This window comes from Euprymna scolopes, chromosome 37 (assembly GCF_053919585.1).
Source record: "Euprymna scolopes isolate OS-2025 chromosome 37, ASM5391958v1, whole genome shotgun sequence".
NCBI lineage: Eukaryota > Metazoa > Mollusca > Cephalopoda > Sepiida > Sepiolidae > Euprymna > Euprymna scolopes.
The window spans coordinates 3613287-3629723 of record NC_136518.1 but is presented as its reverse complement, the minus strand read 5'-3'; the positions used below and the strand labels follow the sequence as shown (position 1 = coordinate 3629723).

The following is a 16437-nucleotide window of genomic DNA, read 5'->3' as shown; positions in this document are numbered from 1 at the left end:
CCAGAAAGCAATCGGCTTTTGATCAATGCGGTGGAAACTGTTATATCAGACAACTGCTTTCATTTGGACACCCCCTCATTTTTTATGGGGAGCTGGTTTTCAACCCAACGTCTTGGTGAAACAAAATGAAAACAAACTTGACTGCGGAATTAATGTTTGACCTAATTCACTTTTTAGTTAACTCATCACGTTATTTATTTATTTTTTTTTTTCGCTTTCGCCTCAAGGATTCGAGTTCGAGCCTACCCCCCTTAAATTTTTTTTTGTTTTTATAACACCCGGGCACCACCGGACCGTTCATATTGCATCACGTTCGTTATTTTTAATTGTTTATTTTTTAAAATTGTTTTAGAAGTTTTAACATTGTTTTTTCAATATTTAAATAAGGTTATTACTTTGCTTTGTTTTCATTTTACCCCCCCCCCCCCACCCCCACCCCACCCACATACCACTAAACACCTGGGCAACACCGGGTACCCCCACTAATTTCAAATAAAATCCAATTCAATCCAATAAAAAAAATGTATAATATCATTTGCTACGGACCTGACAATGAACTACCAGATAAGTACGAAACTTGGATTTATAAGACTTAAATTGCTCTGGGGCCAGTAGTGCACTGGATACAGGCGTTGAGCCTCTATGGTTCCAGGTGAGCATTGTCTGAAGATAGTGGTTTCAAGCCTACTCAAAGCAGGCCAGAGGATTAGTTTGCCAAAACGTGGTGAGACAACAACTATGGAAGGCGGTAATTACTGGGGATACAGTTATGAGACTTGGCATTCGTGTTCCATCGCAGTTATTCACCTGAAGAAGGCCAGAGGGTGAGTCGGTCGAAATGTGACGAAACAACAACTATGAAAGCTCAGTTTCTCAATTGTCGGATTTCACTGTTATAAAATAAAGAAGAAACTTAAATTGTTTCGACGTTTTTGAATTTGAGATGAGGATTCCAAATTTGGATTCTTTGGACTACTGCTCTCATCTTGAGAAACGGTTGATACTAGTGATACAATTTATGCAGTCACGTCTTATGGAATGAGAGCATACTAATGCTGTGGATTAAATAAATGGTTTCGTTCAAAATTCCATGTAGATTCCAGGGCTTGACTGAAAGATTCTGGCATCTGATATATGACCGACGTGAACAAGACCGTCGGGTTACATTGGCTAAAACGGTGTGAGAATAATATTGAGGATGAGAACAGTTGTGTGAATAACCCAAATAACACAATTTGTTTTTTTGTAATTAAAATCTAAACAAATTCTTTATTACTTTGTGATAAGTTTTTTATTTTTTTATTTTTGGTGTTTTTTTTGTTTTTTAATCAAAATTTTTGGGTTTTTTTTTTTTTTACTGTACACATAGATTCAAAAAAGTTGTCAAAAAACAAATGTATAACAAATAAATGTTATCAAAGGCAAGATAAGTTACTTTTCTACCTAACTGGGTATTTTTTTGTGTTTTTATTTAATGTAACATGTTTATTCAGCTCGAAAAACATACATTGTTTACCGATATATTGGAAAATTAAAAATGGCGCCCGACTCTCTCTTTGACACAGTAACTTTGGGAAAGGAGTTAAAAATAAAAAAAAACTAGACAAAATACTGTTAGAAACTCCCTCAATATATGCTACCGTGACATAGGCTGACATATATTCGGTGGGTTTTTAACAGTATTTTGTATATTTTCTTATTTTTAACTCCTTTTTCCAAACTTACTGTGTCAAAGAGTCGGGCGCCATTTTTAATTTTCCAATACATCAGTAAACTGTATATTTTTTTTGAGCTGAATAAACATGTTACATCGAATAAAAACACTAAAAACTAATTTATCTTGCCTTTGATAATATTTATTTGTTATATATTTGTTTTTTGACAACTTTTTAAAATCTGTGTGTACAGTAATACAAACCCAATTTATTTATTTATTTAAAAAAAAAAATTTTTTTTTTTTAATTAGAAAAAAATTTTTATGTATTAATTTTTTCTTTTTTTTTCTTTCAGGGATCGACTTTAAAATAAAAACAGTAGAATTAGGCGGAAAAAAGATAAAATTACAAATATGGTAAGTTATGTTATCTTTTTGAACTTTTTTATCTTAAAAAAAAAATGAGATGCCAATGCCTAATTGGTTAACAAAGGGGAGGCAACTCTAATAATGATCAACACATTATCTCCCTTCCATCGCTGAAGTACAATATTTTTTTTCTTCTACAATTAGAGGCTCATAGATTCGAAACAATTACCAAAAAATGGAGACTGACTCACAGAAATACGAAAATATCTACAGAACAATAACTTTTCTTGTTTCTTTTTCAAACAACCACCGACATGCCTGATGAAGGTCGAAGGACAATCTGACCAAAACGTTGCACAAATAAAACTCAAGATGAGAACAATAGTCCGATCAAAACAAGTAATATGAACAATCAGACATCATCTCAAAAATATATAAGAACAAAATAGAAAAAAGTTTTTAATTTTTATTTTTTAATTTAATTTTTTTTTATTTTTAATTTTTAAAAATTTTTTATTTTTTATTTTTTTATTTTTTATTTTATTTTTTTAAAATTTTTTTATTTTATTTTATTTTTTTTACATCAAGAAGTGTAAAATATGTTTGGAAAAGAAAATAGAAAAGTTACAGGCTCCGTAGAAATTTTCGTATTCTGTGAGTTAGTCTCTATTTTAGTTTTGAATTTGTGAAAAAAATTGGTTGACAAAGGGAAGGCGACTCTAATAAAGATCGACAGGGGATTATCTCCCTTATGAAAATATTTATGGAACCAGTAACTTTTCTCTTTTATTTACTAAACAACAACCAACATGTCTGAAGACGGTCGAAGGACAATCCGACCGAAACGTTGCACCAATAACACTCAAGATGTGAACAGATTTTTTTTTTTTTTTTTTACACATATATTAAACACATTTATATATAAAAAAGAAAAAGTCCGCCCACCTAACTTGTAACAAATTACCACGTGACTAGGAAAAATATATATATATATATATATATATATAAGTGAATTAAAAAACAATCTCTACATTTATTTCTACAATATGCCTGAGGATGATAGAAGTACTTCTGTCGAAAGCGCTCGCTATTATGGATCCAACATATACAATTTTGAGAAGAACACAAAAAGGACTATTCGGAGATTGGAGAAGATAAAAAGGGAAATTGTAAAACAGAATAATTCTGTGCTATTCAATAATATTTGTTTAAATGAGAAAATGCTGCCTAAATATATATATATATATAGAGAGAGAGAGAGCAAAGATAAGTAATCCACATTTTAGAAGCACGGAGAAAATGAAATTCAAACCATGAGGTTAGAAAGAACGACCATGTGCAGATTTTTTTTTTAAAAATAAACAAATATTTACTCAAAGTTTTAACATTTTCGGCTTATAACACCTCATTTTTTTAATTTCATTTTCTTCGTGCTTCTAAAAAGTGTATTACTTCTCTTTGCTACACATTAGCGCAGGAACGGGCATCTCTCCACTGGACTGGACTGGACAATACACAATCACCATCTTCGACAAATATACTGTGCCAAATGTCACCATGGCAAGTAAGAAAAAAAAAAGAATTGTTTTTAAAAAAATATTCCTTATGAAGGTGTTATGGCATTAAATGGTAATAAAACAAAAGGACCACAAGACTTTTCGAAACAAACATGTATTCACATATATTACAGGCAAGGCGGGTTGAGCAATACCATTCCTCCACTGGTGGACGTTTGCACACGACCTGCTTGGCCGCGTACCAATCTCTGACTGCTGGGCACCGGTACTTGTTACCGGAAGTGGTGTCATAAGATAGTCCATTAATCCCATGGAGGGGCATCTCCAGCAAAAGTTTTTGTTATAAGCCGAAAATTTTAAACTTTAAATATTTTTTATTTAAAAAAAAAAAAAAAAAAAAAATGTGGTCGTTCTTTCTAACCTCATGTTTAACGGCAAGCTTTCCGAGTTTGACGGCAAGCTTTCCGAGTTTGACGGCAAGCTTTCCGAGTTTGACGGCAAGCTTTCCGAGTTTGACGGCAAGCTTTCCGAGTTTGGCAAGATCTTTCTACTCTCAAATTTAATAGCGGGGACCCATAATATAAGGATCATTATCCACCGTCCCTGTATTCTGTCACTAAGATAGGTTACAGGGGCCACTTTACCATGCCACTGAGACATGAGATTGGAGATCTGCTGAAACATGTTTGACATTTAGAGGTTTTTTTTGTTTTTTTTTTAACAAAATTATTCAACCATATTTGAAAAGACATAAAATTCAAACTAGTGTTAGGACAATTTATCAGAATCGGAAATCAAAAAAAAAATTGGAACTGTTTGGAGTATCGGAATTGGAAAAAATTGTGCTTATTTACCAATGCCCTAAACGATTCTTTTTGTTTTTCTTTCTTTTTGTTTAAAACTTAATCAATGGATCGTATCAATGAAAATGAATATCTAATAAATTTAAACTACTAAGTGGAACTAACATCTATGTATTTCATCTGCACGTGCGTATTTATTCATTTGCGCAAATACATGCTGATATTATTTTTGCAATAATTCACCCCCCACCCCCACCCATTAAAAAAAATCTCTGTAGTTAGAAATTTTAAATTGGAATCTGTAATTGTATCGGAATTGGGGCAAAAAATATCGAATCATCCTATCACTAATTCTGGTCCATACGTGATGGTAAGAATCAACATCTTCATCGCTTTAAAACTCACAATATACATTCATCATATCATTCTCTTATTTCTCTTCATGCAACGCATGTCCTCGACCCTCACAAGATGTGTAAAATAACTAAATCAATGAAAATGTCTGTGGATCAGGTGGAGAAATTCATCTCTTGATTTTAATTTTTTTTGTTTTCTGTCATTTGCCACTCGCATCGTTGAACGAGTCAACAATTATGGAATCCGATAAGTCAGTTTGCATCAGACCTTAAACATTTTGGCACTGCAATCCTGGTAAACCATTTGTAACTTCACATTAAATGACCCCCTCTTCCCACAAGGAGGTTGATATATCTCCGAATAGAGAAATCCAGTCAATTTTTCTTGTCTGCATTTAATTGCAAATCGACAATAACTTATAGCCAGTACCAGATGAGTGACCATTTTGGGTATGCTAAACATATGTAGGGCTAGATATACATATTTGGCTGGGGGCCGTCTGTGATTTTGATATTATCTGTAAACTTCCTCCTTCAGAGGAAGTCTGTATAGCCCAAGTCAGGCTACTACCACACTAGGTATTATTGGTTTGTAAAAAAAGGTGAGTTAATGTCCCGAAATAGACAAACCTAACGAACCTTTCTCGTCTGTGTTTAATCACAAATTCACAATGATTTATTGGTAGAATAATTGTCGAGATGCAAATTTCAATTTTGTCTGAGAATATTTCATAACTGACTCCTAAAAGTTTCATCATCATTGTTACGGTTTAAATTATGGCTGCATGTTCAGAGGATTCTTTTTATTAGACCAGCAGGGCTACTTGGCATTGCCCATCTATTGCATAAATCTCACCTGTCTGTTTAAATGTTATGTATGTTGGGGTAGAGAGGGCTCCCGTAAGCCGTGGTGAAGGCAACCTTTCTAGGAGAAGCAAATCTCTGATTTAAAAAAACCATAAAGTGGGAGACCAGTACCCGCATTAAGCTGGTCTGCAGTTTAATTTGTTGCTGGCTATCTTGCTCTTGCTTGTTGCTGGATCTCAACATTTTGAACCGCGAGAGAGACTTAGCTGTCGTACAAAGCTAAGACTCTGTAACATCATATTTGTATAGATACTCCCTCAGACATTTGGGCTCATGGATTTTAAATGTCTGAGGGAGTGGCACTCGTCTGACAAGACGTTGCAATCATCATGTGTGCCTAAAACTTTTGACAGAGGCAACAGATTTTCACAAGATTGTATTGTTTTGAAGCTCGACCCTTCAGACGACAAATATAAAAAACATTGGCTAAAAACATTAATTCTTTCACCCTCAACTGGACACTTTTCTACAAGGAGAGTTCGCTTTTTGGCCAATATTTTCGAAAGTTATGCAATGTCAGGCACTCAGGTTAGTCTAGTATATAAGCTGACAAGGTTATCTGGCATCACCCAGGATACTAATTTCTATGGTCCTGTCTACGACAATCAAAAACATCCAGTGGTAAGGTCCCATTTATGAGCAAATCTGATGCGATTTTTTTAATTCCTCATGTCAAAAAACTTAGCCGAGTGAATTTTCAAGGTTTCGATCTGAAAATATTCAAGAAAATGTAATTATTAAAATATTGCCTAAGCAATGCACACGCATACACACACAGAGGCCCTGACTCCCAGGTTGGGAAAATCATTCACATTTCAATTATTTTTATTGATTATTCACAAATGTGTAATTATGGGGGGGGGGGCGGCTCGTTGATCATTTCTCCTAGATCTTAGACTAAAACACTAAATAAATAAATACAAAAGTTTTTTTATTTTATCTATCCTTTAACACCTTGTGTGATTTACGTGAAACCGGAAAACGTTCTAAAATTTTCAGGATATTTTTTTGTTTGTGGTGTAACTTAGAACAAAATCTAAGTATATGGGTGTCAAACCCTGTATTATTTGACATTGAATTACCCATATATATAAATATAAAGGTATTTGCAGCTTCTCTTCTAATTTTCGGATTTTAATCATGTCAAATCACACTTCATTTTCTTTTGACGAATTGATTGTTGCTATTTCTTCTGATGAGTTAAGGGCATAATAGATTCACTGATTGATATAATAATTGATTGATTTTGCACTACGAAACAGATACTTTCAAGAATTGTAAAAGTCAACTGAATTAAAGGAATAAATTATAAGATGGTCAACATCATGAATTTTGGAATATAACGTTTTGTCATTTATTCTCTCTCATATATATATATATATATAGTAGGGAGACCAATGTTGCCCAGGATTGAATGAAGATTTTCTCCTATATGGTGCACTTGTAAAAAAATTTTTTTAATCTGATAAAATCGCATCGAAGATTTCATTTCTGAGCAAATCTGATGCCATTTTTAATTCCTCATGTTTTCTTAATCCGTTTTTTTTTTTTTTTAATCCCGCTCAGATGTTCAAAGAACTTCTGTGGCAGGCAGATGGGTGGATCAACTTCCCTTCACATGTTTCTTTTATTTAATAATCTTAAAAAAAAAAAAAAAAAAAAAAAAAAATTGACACGTGAACGAAACAAGAACTCTTTACCATTTTTGGTGCCGACGTTCTTCACAATGTTTGGATGGATGTCCAAACGAACAACCCTGGTACAATATCGACCACATCATTTTTTTTTTTTTACTCTCATATTTAGACACGTGAAATTTTTTTTTAAAAATCTGATAAAATTAAATAGGAGGCGTGATTTTTGAGCAGATTTCTTGCCATTTTTTGGAATCTTCATGTCAAAAAAAATTTACCTGCACAAAACTTTATGGCTAGAACTGAAAATATTCAAGTAAATCTAATTATCAAAATGACGACTGGGTGACATTTGCGTGATTTCTGGAAAATGTGCTGAATTGGAAACTGCTTGGAGTTGCATGCTCAAGTTTTCAGGATTTCTTATTTTCGTATGATGTGCATTTGTGTTGCAAGTTACAACAAAATTTGCGGATATACTTTTCAAGCCTTGGATTATTTGACATCGAATTACATACATGATTATACTTTCCTTTCTTCATTATCAGTTATTATTAAGATGAAGCCTACAAAAATCTCATTTTTTATTTTTTTTAATCCTCCGACAAAAGGAGGGTGGACCTGTAAATTCACCTTTGTCCATTTGTTTGTCCGCACTTTTCTCAATAACCATGCCTTGGAATTTTTTGAAAATTTTGTACAAACATTAAACATGATATGAGTAAAAATGTAACGGAATGGATTTTCCGGGAAAACTCTGGTTGCACCCCCCCCTCTCAGGGGGTGCCTTTTGAGTTAAAATGGCTAAAATTAATAGTTTTGTGCTTATTTAAAAAAAAAAAATCGATGCCGTGGATTTTTATAAAACTTTCTAAAAATTTGTAACTAACTGATTTCTATATAATTTTGTTTGTATATACTTCGCGATAGCTCTTGGGTGTGTCCCAGGGGCTCTTTTAGGGCTAATAAAACACGCGACTTTTGGGACTATTTTACAATATTTATCCAAATTTTTCTGTGTATGTGTATTTAGCAGTTTTGCATGATGCTGAACTCAAATTTAAATATGTTAAGGCCTTGGGGACTTTTGGGGCTAAATGAGGGAAAGGGGCAAATGATGGATTTAGTCATTTTTTTTTTTTGCATGATGCAGAACTTCAATTTAAATATGTTAAGGCCTAAAACTGGACTGTTTGATCATTTTCACCAGGATTTGACGTCCCCTGGGGACTTTTGGGGCTAAATGAGGGCGGTGGGGGGGGGGTGCTAAATGTTCACTGTGCATTTACGGGGGACCATGCATGCTTCACGTGTTTATTATTATTATCAGTTATTATTAAGATCAAGCCTCTCCTTTGCTCATAAAAATACATTTCTATGTGGAATTATGGAAGTTGGATTTCTTAGTTTTTATGATGTGGTGCAATTAACAAAATCTGAGGATATGGTTTCAAGCCCTGGATGATTTGACGAGGAAGTATCCACACACACACACACAATGTATATTAACGAGACCTGTGGAAATTCCACAGTTACATCTTTCATCAGTTCTCATCCATCTCCATTCTCTTATATTTCCTTGCACAGAAATTTGTTATCTTTCCTCCACGTAATTTTCCTGTTTCATTGTTCGATAATTAATATTGTTTGCCGATCATTGGATCGTAGCATTCGTAAGCCGTGACATGGGATTAAAAAATGGTTTATTGTATTCTAACAGCTTGATAATCTGCTTTGAACATGATTTTTTTTACTTCGATCAGTAAATCTGTCCATTTGTTTTAATCTAATTAATAAAAAAACATTTCTATTTTTATCTCGTTTATACGACGGGTCATCTCATAATTTTGCGGGATGCAAGCTTGTCTGTCCGGCCAGAAGTTGAATGACATATAATACGTTTTTAGTAACAAAATAAAAGGTTTTTGTACGTATTTATCTTTTTTATATTTTTATTTTATGGAAATCGCTCCGGACAAAGCATAAAGCCACTTGATGTAAGGAAGCTAAAAAAATTGCCAGCGATAAGTGTTAAATGGAACAGATTCTGACCCAGAAAAAAAAAAAACCATCGATTTTTCCCTCTTTTCCAGAAACAGCTCTCATGGAATGTGAGGATTAAAGGACAAAATAAGGGAAATAAAGTTACAAAGCTACGAAAAGTAAACTCAACATCCACTTTTTTGTATGTATTTATACAAAGAAGTTAAATTTCAACATTCAAATTTAATATAGAAAACAGAAGTGGAAGAGAGGGGATTGCTTGAACTACTTGTGATTTAAAAACAAAACAACCCCCCCCCCCCAAAAAAAAAAAATTTGAAGAAAAACCCCCAAAAAACCTGAAAAAGCACATAAAAGTAAATCTGTAAAAAATGCAATGGAAATTTAAATTTCGTTCCGTTTAAAAATTTTTTTTTTTTTTTTTATCAAATTGCTCTGGTCCCACACTTTACTTAAATGCTTGAAAAATTTTTTATAATTTTCCAGTAAGGAAATTTAGATTTCTAAAAAAAAAAAAAAAAAAAATGTCCCCTTTCCTTTTTACTCATACCGAAACAGCACCCCCTCTCCTTTTTTTTTTTTTTCCTCCGTTGGTAACACAAATAAACACACAGTTTACCCAGTGGCACATTCGACTTTTCTCCTTAAAAGAATACAATATTTGGCGCTTCAGATATCTGACTGTTTTGGCCAATACACCATGTTTTATTAGAAATCTCCGACTTAAATATTTGGTCAATGTGGCCTGGTTGAAGTGAAGGCTTACCTGCAAAAGGTGTTTATTCTGAAAGCCATTCTTAACATGGGGAAGGTTGGGGGTGTTTATTCTGAAAGCCATTCTTAACATGGGGAAGGTTGGGGGTGTTTATTCTGAAAGCCATTCTTAACATGGGGAAGGTTGGGGGTGTTTATTCTGAAAGCCGTTCTTAACATGGGGAGGTTAGGTTTATTTATTTCGATACCATCCCCTTAAATAATCAAATTATACCAAACTTCCCCTACTAATGATTACCGTACAATCATTAACCGGGTGGCCTCTGGGCCTTGATAGGTGGTGACATCCTTTTTTTTTTTTTTTTTTTTTTTTTTAAATACGCAAACTGACGTTTACTGAGAGTTTTCATGAATGTTTTTGTTTGGAGAGAATTCACGAGAGAGACTAATCTTCTCATAGCTAATTATTTCCTCCTTAACTTCATAATATACTGAAACTAATAAAGATACCCGCTTCATAGTACTCAAGCGTACAGCAAAGTCCATACCTTAACCATGACAAATAGTGTGCACCATCCCTAGGTCAGAGATCATCATGATGTCAGGTTTGGTCGTGATCGGTCCAGTGATATGGGCTGTAGAAGAGTATATATGCATAAGCTATGACCTTGACCATAACCCTGAAAAATGATGTACACCATCCGTAGGTGGGAGACCATCATCATGCTAGGTTTGATCCTGATCAGTCCAGTAGTGTGCGGTAGGAGACTTGTTTAAAGAACGTTACTACTTTATATATATTAGTAAGTTATAAAATATATATGGCAATTAAGCTGCATTGCTTGATTGCCATATATATTTTTATAACTTACTACCTAGCTCTACCTATGTATTGAGCACTGAAGTACATACTGAAAATTTACGCATAAATTATATTTTCGTATATTAATTTTTGATTAAATGAAGTAGTCATATATATATATATATATATAAAGCTGAATGTCTGTGTGTGTCTGGTCACGAATAGGCTCCTATATGGTTGACTATTTTAAAAAACTGATTGCATATAATGATAGAAGATGTATCGAGACACAGAAATGGGTATGTTTGATCTGGCAGAACAATGGTTCATTAAAATTGTGGGGTCTGCATACGCGCCTGGTCCACAAAGTATGGAAATAAAAAAATTTCAAAATTAAAAAACGTTTACAAGTGTTTTTGATATATATGTACATAATAATACTTTGATAAGTATATTTTAACTTAAATAGGGATGGTATAATAAAATTGTGGGGTCTGCGTTCACACCTGGCCTCCATAGAATAGAAATAGGCACAAAATTTAATAAAGATTTTTCATATCTATCTGCGTATGTATACTTTGATAATTGTTTCAGTTTGAAGAAATATAGTATTTTATTAAAATTATGGGGTGTTCGTTCGCACCTGACCTCCATAGAATGGAAATATGTTACAAAGTTTAACAAGGTTTTTTTTTAATATAGATCCACAGAATATTGTGATAAGTGTTTCAGTGTGAACAGGTATGGTATAATAAATTATGGGGCTTATTTATTTTATTTTTACTTTCATCATATTTTGCTTTGGTTTTGATACCCCCAAATTCAACCCAAATTTACAACCCTTCCTTTTCATAACCTATCATACTTTCATAAATCAGTCCATTTTCTGTAGGCTGTTTTTGAACCCAGTCAACGGCGGGTACTTTTGCTAGTAATATATATATATATATATATATATAAGAGAGAGAGAGAGATGAGTTACATGTGTGGGCATCGGTAACATTAACTGTGATTACCAGATTTCTACATCATTAACGGTGTCTCGTTCGCACAGCTTCCACAGTTTTCCTCTGTTAAAAAAAAACGACACTTTTCATTCGTCTCTGTTGTGTCTATGGTATTTGACCTCTATGCCAACGTTACACCATGCATCTCTGGGAACGATTCTGGTTGCAGATTAAGGTTATCCTGACATGAACTCAGTGTGTCCTTTGTCAAAATTTACACTAGCTAACTTAATTGCCAATGACATAGTATCCCTGATATGCAGCAAAAATAATTGTGCATTAGTTTCTTTGTGTTTTAATTGACTTCCGTTTTTTAAATATTTTTTTTTTAATCCAGGAAAATGGATTATCACTTTTTTAGTTTAATCAGTAAATATTTATTTTCTTTAATGCACTGGGAATAGACTGATGATGAAATGAAACCTTGCTATTAAAGTTTGAGGACATGTGTTGCATGGAGAGAAATGATATGAGAATAGGATGGATGTTTAAATGGGAGTCTTAAAGTTGTGGAATTCTCTTCTTAATTGCTGTTTTCCTTCTACCTATAGCCTTGGTCTTTTCAAGACTAAGGTATCTCCTGTATTTGCAATAGTCATCTTTTGTTCGTGTTAGCTCTTTACAGCAAGTGGCTTCATGCCTTATCTCTAGCGATTTCTATTTAAAAAAAAAAAAAAAAAAACTGTTGCAAATCTCACACTTGCTCCTAAACTGTCCATAAAGTAACTCTGAATATATTGATGTCTATGTCCGGTCTTTTGTCCCAGTCGCCGCCATATCTTGATTAGCTATCCTATTTCAGATGGACTTTGTGTTCCGTAGTGCCCCCCCCCTCTGTCTTTTTACTAACCTCATTGGAAACCATTCATTTCTGGAGATTTTCAGTAGCATATTCAGATTCCTTGCACAAAAATACACTTATATGGTAAATTTCATTTCTTAGTCTTGTGTTTTAACAAAGATATAACATTTTTACTGAAAAAGTAGTGCAAAAAATGTGACAAAACGCATATGGTCTTAAAGAGGGGAAAATATCCAAACACGCAGGGCATAAAAATAGTCATAACTTCCTTGGTTTTAATTGGATTTAAAAAATTTAAAAAGATTCTTTCTTAGCTTATCAAGCTCTTTCTATATATATCAATATTGAAATATTTTAAGCCATTTAAATCTTTTCATGTGTATTGCTAATTGATGTCTATGTCCGGTCTTTTGCCCCAGTCGTCGCCATATCTTGATTAGTTATACTATTTCAGATGGACTTTGTGTTCCGTGGTGCCCCCCCCCCCGTCTTTTTACTAACCTCATTTCCTAAACTTTTGTTCTCTTGATCAACTATTTTCATATTTTTGCTAGTTTTTCCTCTTTTTTTCTGAATCACTTCCTAATATTTTGGAGGGGAAGGATGCTGATAGTATCACATGTAAAGTAGACGCTAAATGAAAGATGATGAAAGAATCGATGAATGCTTCAGCAGGTGCAGAGCAGTTGAGGTAGAAGGGTCCGTTTGCAGATGAGAATTTCTGCGAGTTTATTTTTCTCAACTACTTTGTATATGATTACAAAATTCTGACAGCATGTTTCTCTACTTTTGTTGAAATAAAAAGTTGTGTCAAATCTGACAAAAAAGAAAAAAAAAACTCTGCCGCCATCAGAGCTGCATGATTTTCGTGGCAACTTCTATGTGCACAGCTCTGATTGATTCAGTCTACTATGGACACAACAAAATATCACGATCCATGCATATTTTATCGAGCTATTTTGTGCCTTACAAAATATAAAAATATATTGACGTCTATGTCTGGTCCTTCGTTCCAGTCACTGCTGCACCTTGATTAACAATCCCATTTCAGAGGACCTTTGTGTTCCTTGGTGAAACACTGCCCTCCTTTTCTTTCTGCTTACGTCACTTCCTTAACTTTTGTTCTACTAATCAACTATTTTCATGTTTTTGTTAGTTTTTTTCTTTTTCTTTTTTCACTTCCAAATTCAATTTTATATTTTGGGGGGGGGGCAGAAGGGATATTTTTGATTTTGGAATAATTCATATTGAAATGTGTAAAATCTAAGTTTTTTGTTTTAATTTTTTGGAGGTCAGCGACACCAGATAATTCTCAAATATTTTCTGGCACGAGTAAAAAAAATATGAAGGTACACGCACGTTTTTTATTGAAAAATGGAAAATCATTTCAGCTGTTGAGTTAAACGTCTGCCTATGAAACAAATCCTCCAACCCCTCCTACCCTCATTATAAAAAAATGTAAAAGACAACAACCTGATGTAATGCACCTCATCCATTGTCAAGATTGATTTCGTCATGCAATCAACGCGTCTTATGCAGTTACAAGAAAGTTTTTTTGGTTCAATCCCCCTTGAGGACTTGCCCTCCTTTCGACAAATCAAATGGGACATTTCATTATTTCTTTGCTCTTGTTTGCACCCCTCTCCTGATTTACCCCCCCCTCCGTTTCAATAGATAAAGAGAAGAAATAGAATGTTCACAGCTGTACCATGCCTATGTACAAATAATTCTACTTAGTTTTAGCTGTACATACACACATGTATGGCATAATCACCTGGACGCTTCAGTTCTCATTGGATCACCAAAGTTAAGCAATGATGAGAACGGCCATTACCAGATGGGTGACCAAGCGCTGTATACATTCAGATGATTAGCAATAAAAATAATCCCTTCTCAAAGATCAGGCAAAGCATAGGAGGGTGGACCTCCTAGAACTGCACAGAACTTTTTTTTTTCTTTTTTTTTTTACATAGGAGTAGTCACTTATCAAGGTCCAGAGGCCACTCAAGGATAATTGTTATTGAGTATACAGTAGTCAATGGGATAATATCGTAGTAATTGTTAATAGTGGAAATTTGGTAGATTGGATTACTGAAGGGGATGGCTCATCAAGAGTTTGTTTATGTTGGACTTGAAGACGGCCATATTGTAGTCAGCTGGAAAGCAGGCAAACAGAAGAGAGTTCCACAGGTGTGCAGTTCTATGAAAGAATCTTTGTTCATGGAATCTATGTTTAAGTTTAGTGGGGGAAATTATTGATAGTGGTTTCAACTAGGCGAGTGTTTTTCGTGAAAGTTTTGTTATGGGGGGGGCATATTTCTTCGTTTCTTTTTCTCTCTTACTTTCTGTCTCTGCCCTGCTCTAATCAAATCTGTCGACCTGTTCCGCAAATCCCAAAACTCCATGAAAAGTCTCCAGAAAAAATACATGAATAAACCCAACTTAGAACTGCACGCCTGTGGAATTGTCTTCCGTTTTCCTGCTTTCCGGCTGACTACAATATGGTTGTGTTCAAGTCTAAAGTAAATGAGTTCTTGATGAGCCGTTCCATATAAGTTATTAAATTTACCAAATTTTCATTACTAATGATTACTATATTGACCAATTTCTACTGTACACTCTTTAACCCTTATCCTTGAGTGGCCTCTGGGCCTTGATAATGTGGTGATGCCTTTGTAAAAAAAAACAAAAAACAAACAAACTTTCAGCATAAACCCCCACTGCTATCTCTCCTTCTCCAATATCAGGGCTCTACGTTCTAACCTTCCAGAGGTTGAAACCCAATTACAGGAGACTAAACCTATTATTCCTAAGAACTAGCAATATACCAGAGTCAACAGAGAAGAGGTAATTTGAAAAACGGTCTGTTGGCTTTTGTGTCGTGGGAAACCTCTACCCCTGTAGATTTTAACTAGAATATAAGGTATGAATAAGTTCCCCTTTATGGTCTGCTAGTTTTGATTAAAAATTTTTAATTTTTTTATTTGAAATATAAAAATTTTTTTTTTTATTTGGAATATGAAAATTTTTTTTTTTATTTGGAATATGAAAATTTTTTTTTTTTTTATTTGGAATATGAAAATTTTTTTTTTTTTATTTGGAATATGAAAATTTTTTTTTTTTTATTTGGAATATGAAAATTTTTTTTTTTTTTTATTTGGAATATGAAAATTTTTTTTTTTTTATTTGGAATATGAAAATTTTTTTTTTTTTATTTGGAATATGAAAATTTTTTTTTTTTTATTTGGAATATGAAAATTTTTTTTTTTTTATTTGGAATATGAAAATTTTTTTTTTTTATTTGGAATATGAAAATTTTTTTTTTTTTATTTGGAATATGAAAATTTTTTTTTTTTATTTGGAATATGAAAATTTTTTTTTTTTTATTTGGAATATGAAAATTTTTTTTTTTTTATTTGGAATATGAAAATTTTTTTTTTTTTATTTGGAATATGAAAATTTTTTTTTTTTATTTGGAATATGAAAAGTTTTGAATTATATCAAGGCTCTATAGACAAATTTATCTTTAGTTGACCTTTGACAAATCAATATTTTCGTTTACTAACCAAACCCACATGATTTTTGGAGTATATCGTCATTCCGTAACAAGTACGTTCATCACAAATTTTTTTTTTTTTAAATAAGTGTAATCTATATATATATAAAAGCGAAAATGTGTGTGTGTTTTTCTGTATGTCCGCCAAAGGCTTTTTTTGCCAGGTTTCTCGGTCGACTCACTCCTTAAAACTTTTTATATGCTGTCTAAATCATAATATCTACCACTTAAGAATGGAGGCCGTAGCTATCTTTAATTTGCCCGACTTTTACACGCTATCTTCGAGATATTTTTTGTTACGCTTTTTAGTATAAAAGTGAATGATGGGGCAGGGGAAGCAGAAACTGGCTTG

The 16437-nt window shown here is 33.3% G+C and overlaps 1 protein-coding gene across 2 annotated transcripts in view; it reads left to right on the top strand.

Annotated features, from left to right (window-relative positions):
- LOC145261041 (ras-related protein Rab-10-like) overlaps positions 1–16437 on the top strand; it is a 199805-nt gene that overhangs the window by 128834 nt on the left and 54534 nt on the right. For both annotated transcript variants that reach the window (XM_080119189.1, XM_080119190.1), the window contains exon 2: positions 2011–2071. In XM_080119189.1, coding sequence (XP_079975315.1) covers positions 2011–2071 — 61 coding nt within the window. The remainder of the gene's footprint in view (positions 1–2010; positions 2072–16437) is intronic.